A 7,174-nucleotide genomic window follows, 5' to 3' on the forward strand; every position below is an offset into this window, starting at 1 on the left:
GTGACTAATGTTTCATTTCCTCTTTTAGATGCATGTCAGTCCCAGTTGTCATGAGAGCTATTTTCAGGAATGCTGCCAAGGTGGAAGCCGACAGTGAAACACAAGACATGCAAGTAGACACAAAACAAAAACCTGAACCAGCATGTGAGCAAATTACTGATTTAAATAGTCTTGAAGAAAGTCCTTCTATGGCTGGTCATCAAGATCTGGTAGTAACAGATAAGCAAAGTGTTCCGGACAGCCCAAAAGAAAATCTCTCCACAGCCAAATCGGAAACTTTGGGTGATAACACAGAAAAAAGTAACCCCACAGTCAGCATGGAAACTTCATGCAGAGTGGACGAAAGTACTTCCACAGCTAGTACAGAAGCTGTTATGAACGATATGTGAAACACATAACCTATTGTTTAATAATCAAACAAGAAAGAAATACTTTCTCAGGCGTAGATTGCTTTTGCAGAAGTAGTTGGAGAGAACTTGGCAAGGTCATTGTCTACCTAGCGATTTCTGAATGGAGTTTCCTGTTTATACACTACTAACTACAGAGAAGTAATAGTTTTGAATTTACACTTTTAAACTTCCAAATTTGGAACGTTTAACACTTCTCTAGTAACCTTTATTTTTGATTGCATCATATCTTACTGTTGTATAGAAGAAATTTCAGTTTGATTTATATGATGCAGGCTATAACATAACATATGTCCTGTAGAAAATGTTTATCAATGTCAGCATTATGTTAAATAAATGGAGAAAAATATATACAATTCTGTACATATGTAATACATGCAAACAGCTTTATTCAATTCCACTATTTCAGTAACAAGTTCAACGTGAGACTCTTAATTGCACAGTTCCATTTTCTCCTAATGCAGAAGTGGTATGGAATAGCAACCAAACTTACAGCTTAACTCCAGGGCAGGACAATAGTCTTTAATAAGAAAGTTATAAACTCATTCTCTGAAAAAAAATCACGTAATTTGTGCCTTGGCTTTTTATAGCTTCACAGTAAAAATAAAATAATCACAAAACAGTTTTATATCTTTCTTTAGTTATAGTTAAGTCAGTTGTTCAAAATTTAGGTTTGTCTCAGACACTGAAGAAAGTTAAAAGCAACATAAAACAACTGAACTTCTGACTTAATGTAAATCAGTTTAATTACTCTGAAACAGAGACAGCTATTCACAAAGACAAGACTTCCTAACCAAAGGAATTTGCAGCTATAGTTTAGGCAAGCAACAGGAAAAGGAGTCTAATACAAAAGGTTGGCACAGAAATACAAAGTTGTCAGATGCATCTGTGGCTGACCATGCTTCTAAGAGAAGGTGAATAAGCCTGTCTTCCTTTAAGAGTTTGGGGAAAACTGTGGGAACGAAGGGAAGAGAGTTGAAGGACTTGCAAAATAAATACCAAAATAACACAAGAAAATTCATTAGACTAGGAATATATAGATGGGTTTTAACAGGGTAATAGCAGATAGTATGCTGTTAGAACAGCAAAACAATGGTATTGTCAGTAGTTCAGCATTTGAGAAGAGGGGTGTGCTTCCACCAAAACTGAAATAAATAGAACTGTATGAAGAGGAAAAAAATCATTTTAACTGTGAAAGAGCACTCCATAGGGGTTACAAAAGGCAAGAGTAAGAATTTGACAAAAGGTGAAAAATTCTTTTTTTTTTTTAAATATAGTAATCAGGAGAGTTACAGTACTTTGGAAATCAGCAGATCCTGTTCTATTTTGCACAGTTAGAATGTCATCAACAGCAGCTTATTCTGCAATAACAACTTGTCGATAGCACTGGGCTTTTTTTTTTTGTATATTTGAGGAGGCTTCTAAGGGACCTGCTCCATTTCCAAAAGGATACCAATAGAGAAAGTAAGGGTGAAATGACACATTCTGTCACAGAATAGAGACATGTTTAGTAAATCTTTGGAGAGCTTTTAAGATTATCTCCCTTTCTGTGAAAGTTATATTTAGGAAGAAAACCAAGGTTTTTTGGCCACGAGCTGAAGCAAGGTAAGATTTACAAAAATAACCTCCGTTGGGAAGTATCGGAATCAGACTTCCCTAAAGTGAACTGATCCTCAAATTGGGAATCCAATCCAGCTGAGATAATTTTAAATACCATGAAACAGAAAAACTAAAGCTCCAGTTGGTGGACATGATGGAGTATGTCCAGCGACAAACCCAGCTGCTCTACTAGAGAAACAGTTTGCTTTTTAACCCAAGCAAGGTTTGACCTTTCAGGATCTGTACAGAGTTTTGCCTTGTTGCACTCAGACTGCAAGGAACCATCCTCACCAATATTTCTACAATAGTTTTCAGCAGAGCTGCCAACGTGTTCATGTTTTTTGGTGTTAACTTCATCATACTTTGTCCCAGCTGGAGCTGCATGACTCAGGTCCATGTCCTGAACAGCGTTTAAAATGTCTCCAACATGTGGCTGTTGTTGGATAGAATTCAGACACTTAAGTAGATCATCTTCATGCTTTCCAACCACATCTAGAAGATTTTTTATCTTACTTAAAGCAGAATTATGTCCATTAAGGTGACACCAGGATGAGAGAGCACTGAAAAGTGAAGAAAAAAAAAGTCATTACAAATAGTCACATAGATCTCCAGTTACTGAATACTGTATTATATAATGTGAATTAATATTAAGTCAATATTATATTGAATGTTATATATGTTATATTGAATACTATATATTTATATAGCACATTGCTATATAAAAGCTTATGTATGTTTCATTTGCATTTTCTGGGAAATTCACACAGTTGAACTGAATATTAAGCTTTAAGATGTAAACTGAGTTTTCAAAAAGCAACTGAAGGAGGATTTTTCCACACCCTTGTAGTTAATTGCCTGTATTTAAGACCTGAGCTGAGACTTCTCTGGTTGCTCACTTTGGACAGACTTACAATGCAATTTTAAAATTAAATCAAAACAAAGAAAGCACAACTGCACACACACATATCACACGCACACAATCTTGAAAGGTTCATAACTTACTTCAGGGTTCCTCTGAACTGGCCACATGTAACCATCAGCTCAGCACCTTCTCTGTAACCTTGATTGAAGCCTTCTTGGAGCGCAAGTTCTTTCCCAGCCTCAACACCATCCCTAAAGCCCTCCTATAATAGAAGTGGTAAAACAGGTTTTTCAGACTGCGCATAACTGGACCTATGAACATTTCATACGAACAGAAAAGCTTAAACAAGTACTCAGTCAGTCTCTTAAATTACAGCTTTGTGACTTGAACATCCCTCCCAGATATACCCCCACTGCCAAACCTAAACACACAGTGCGTTATCATTTACCGATCTGTTAAGATCCAGTCCTTTTCCCAAAGGATCCCAGCTAGGTCAGAAAATAGAGAGCATTTTTTGGAAACATCAAAAATAAGACAAATCTGCAGGAAAGCACTCTTGCTTTTGTGATGACCCTTATGAAAAACTCATTGGAGAGTTCATACAGATTTCTAGACATCTAAAAATACATAGGCTGCAAAACCTCCCCATTAGCAGAGGTACTCACCTACCCATAATCTACCTATCTGTTACAAAACTAATTATGGAGCCTTCAAACAATTCAAGATTTACACAGGAAAAAAGATGGTGATTGGTGAGTCATATACAAATATACATAATATTGTGACTGCTTTCTGCAAGAAACAACTAATGATTATGATGCAAATTAATTTATTTATCCTCTAATCATGTTAGTACACAATGTAGAATAACTATTAACTCTTTTAAACTTGTAAGACTGCAAACTTCTATTTGATCATGAGAGAATCATGGTAGACTTGCTAAGAAAACAGCCAGGAATAGGAATATTGCTTTATTTTGTCCAACATACAGCTCTGACCTCAAGAAATTTTATGATTTTTGTAGTACCTACTCAGAAAATTTCCAGAGGAATTTCTGTAAGAACAAAAGAAAACCAGTCTTATAAGGGCCTCTAATTTAGGAAACTTTTCCTTGGAGAATAATGTAAGAGTTGTCTTGTAAACGCCCCTTACCAATGGCGCACACAACAGGTTCTATTCATGTTCTTCAGCCAAATGTTATTCACCCACACACAGATGAACCCTACTGGTCCCACTGTGAATAATAACATATCTGTCAAAGAAACCCAGGTTTGTGTACTTGTTTTACTCTCTCCTTTCATAAAATATATTTTTCACTAAGAGAAAAAATAAGCCAAAGAACCACACAGACTGCAATGAGCAACAGTGGTTCCACAAGGAATCACGTCTTAAATCTCTCTACTGTACTTAAGAACTCTACTTAAAAACCAACACCTTGCATTCTTTGTTAGCATTGTTTAACTACATTGTCCCACATTTACTAGTGGCATACCTACAAGTATGAAACAAATAGTGCACATCAGTTTACTGCTGCCTTTCAGAAATGTGCATGGTTGTGCAGAGGGATGCAACGTCTTGTAGGTAAAATGCTAGTTTGTTCTGACAGGATACTAGAATAGTAACTCCCTGCTCAATCATCTTGACATTCAGAAGAAACCATGCCACAGTAACTTTTATGCAGCCATTCTTAGTTTTCCATTTAAGTCAGCCACATATATAGCAAGGTATGTATCAGTAAATCTAAAATGCTTAAGACAACTATAAACATCATGGTTATACAAATACCTTCAATCTTTTTTTCATGGTGCTGTTCCATTCTTTCTGTACTACACACATCTCGTCTGCATCTTCATCAAATATATCTTCATTGGATTGGTTGACTGCAACTTGTACCCAGGACATTGCAGCAGCAATGACTCTAACCTCTGTTTGTGTGGTAAAGCAAACACTGAGAAACTCTCAGAAGTCCCTCTGGCTAAGCATCATTTTGGAAGTATAGGCAAAAAAAATGTGAGGTCTGAAGAGAAGCCATTTCAGGAGCTGATTATTCAACCTGTACACTTGTTTCCACATGGAAAGTGAGTATCATTTACCATTGGGACACATCTGTCAAAAGAAGACAGACAAATTATCACTGGTAAAGCAACTTACTTGATTTACAAAGACAATTTAAGACAGTAATTTCTTTCCTTCTTCTTCTGGCAGTAACACACATATCAAATTAACATATCTAAATGTTGCTAGTACCTGAACAGCAGGCAGGAACAATTTATAACTTGATTCTGATAGCAGCCAACAAATAATCCCATACAGCTTCCACAAAGTGCTTTAAGTTTTACACATATCTAATTGCCCGCCGTATTCTGACCTTGATAACTTACAAGGACTTTCACCTTTGATTTTCAGTTTCCTGGTTATGCCAAATGCTTAACATAATCCAATTCTGTCTTCTTCCCTTTACAACAGAACTTGCTAATTCTTTACTCATAATAATATTTTTATTTAAGAATTATGAGATTATTTCATTTTTTGCACTGAGAAAAATTTAAGAGGCCATTCATAACTAATTAATTAAATTGGTAGAAATTCTTACAACCCACAGAATGCTGTTTCTTGCAATTACTTGTTAAAATCAGTACAGGGAACTGACAAGAACTCTCACTTTTGGGATCATTATACACCACTTTTATCTTCAGCAAAGCTTTCACAATTTCTATTATTATTACACTCAATCTTTAAGGAGAGATTAAGCAGTTAAACGACAGGTACAAGAATTTCAGCTTTTCTTACAGTTCACACAGATCACTAAGGTGAACTGCTTCATCGCTTATCCCTTTCAGTGTCCAATCATGGAACAGTGAAAACATCCAAATTATTACAACTTTACAACAGTGTTTCAGGCTTAAGAAATATATTCTGGCATGGTAGAACACTTGCCACCAGATTCATATTTAGTTAAGCCATCTCTATTAAGTGACAGCCTGTTAGCTCCAGGGTGAATTCTTAAAATTCGGTATCACAAATAGCCCCTGAACTCAGGGCGTAGAAGGAACAACAAAGTACAGCAATTGAGCATTTCTGTATGTGTGGAAAAGGGAAGAAACTGTTGAGTGTATCAAAAATGAGTTGAACAGACGGAGCTATACACCTGACTCCTGAAAACCCTCAGACTTCCCCTGCGGCAGGCGCATGGTGAGCTCCCAAGCCCTCTCCACGCCAAGACTCGCAAGGCGTTGCCTCGGCACGGCACCAGCCCACCACTGCAGACCGCTCTCGTTGCGGACACTAACCCCCGGCCCGCCGCCCGGCCGCTGCACCCTTCCTCGCCGCCTTCTTCGCAAGGGCCGCGGCCCACCCCACTCGGCCCGGGCCGCGGTGACCGCGCTGCAAGAAGCTTTCGGCCTCCCCTAGCCATCCCCGGCTGCTCACCGGTCCCCGGCTCTCACCCGGCCCCGCCGCCCTGCCAGCCCCGCGCCCTGACCCCTCACCACAGCTCCCTCACCAGGGCGCCGCCATTTTAACTAAGGGCGAGCTGGCTTCACTGCCGACGGAAGCAATAGGGGGCGGCAGCCATGTTGGCCGAGGGCAGGCCCCGCGGAGGCCGCCGGTAGAGAGCCGCCATCTTAACCTTCTGGTGCCCGGCTTCAGAGCCCGTCCCACACATGGGAAGCCGGCAGCCATCTTGAGTGCGGGCGCGGCCCTACAGCCTCCTTCCTGAGGGAGGCGGGACGGGGAGGCCGGGCTCTCCTGCCATGCCGAGGGGGCTGGGCAGTAGCGGGGAAAGGGGTGTGAATGGGATGCTTAATGTGACCCTTTCTTCTCCATCCCTCTGGAGTGAGGGACGTGTCGGGGCTAACCCGGAGGGAGCATGTTCCCCCGAGAGTGGGGATTTAGGACTATTGTCAGTCATAAATTGTGGAATTGAAAAAAAAAAATCCACCTCGGTTTTTGAAACCTCAAGGGCCTTGCACGTCAGGCATGCCCTCAAACTGCCCTTGACAGCCACAAGATTTAGACGTCACAGTAATAAATCCTTTTTAATAACAAGGGTGCTAGCAGAAGTCAAGTGTTTCATTGTTTGCTTCTATTAGAGCAAACAGCAACATCATTTTGACATAAGTACAGCAATTAGTTTGTGTTTTTCTTGGTACATGCTGTATTTGGAATATGAGCTTATGCTTAAAGTTGGTTCATCTTAATAAGCATGCCGCACATCAACCTTCAATTCAAATAGCATGTGTCTTTAAAAATTACCAAATCCTATTCAAGTAAATGCCCCCATGTAGTGAGTGCTTCTGTAGGCTCC

At 39.6% G+C, this 7,174-nt stretch overlaps 1 protein-coding gene across 6 annotated transcripts; it reads right to left on the reverse strand.

Moving 5' to 3' along the window:
* Nucleotides 1–776: 776 nt before the first annotated feature.
* On the reverse strand, nt 777–6,584 carry YAE1 (YAE1 maturation factor of ABCE1). 6 transcript variants are annotated; one of them, XM_035552602.2, is made up of 4 exons: nt 6,371–6,584; nt 4,654–4,974; nt 3,009–3,130; nt 777–2,566 (listed from the first exon to the last, which is right to left on the reverse strand). In XM_035552602.2, the coding sequence occupies exons 2-4, from the start codon at nt 4,768–4,770 to the stop codon at nt 2,137–2,139; spliced, it is 669 nt and encodes a 222-aa protein (XP_035408495.1). In that variant the 5' UTR covers nt 4,771–4,974; nt 6,371–6,584; the 3' UTR covers nt 777–2,136. The 6 variants fall into 6 exon arrangements, with proteins under 6 accessions (XP_035408495.1, XP_035408496.1, XP_050564519.1 ...); XM_035552603.2 differs by having other exon boundaries at nt 6,357–6,565; XM_050708562.1 differs by having other exon boundaries at nt 6,315–6,555.
* Between the last annotated feature and the right edge of the window lie 590 nt (nt 6,585–7,174).

This window comes from Cygnus atratus, chromosome 2, assembly GCF_013377495.2.
Source record: "Cygnus atratus isolate AKBS03 ecotype Queensland, Australia chromosome 2, CAtr_DNAZoo_HiC_assembly, whole genome shotgun sequence".
NCBI lineage: Eukaryota > Metazoa > Chordata > Aves > Anseriformes > Anatidae > Cygnus > Cygnus atratus.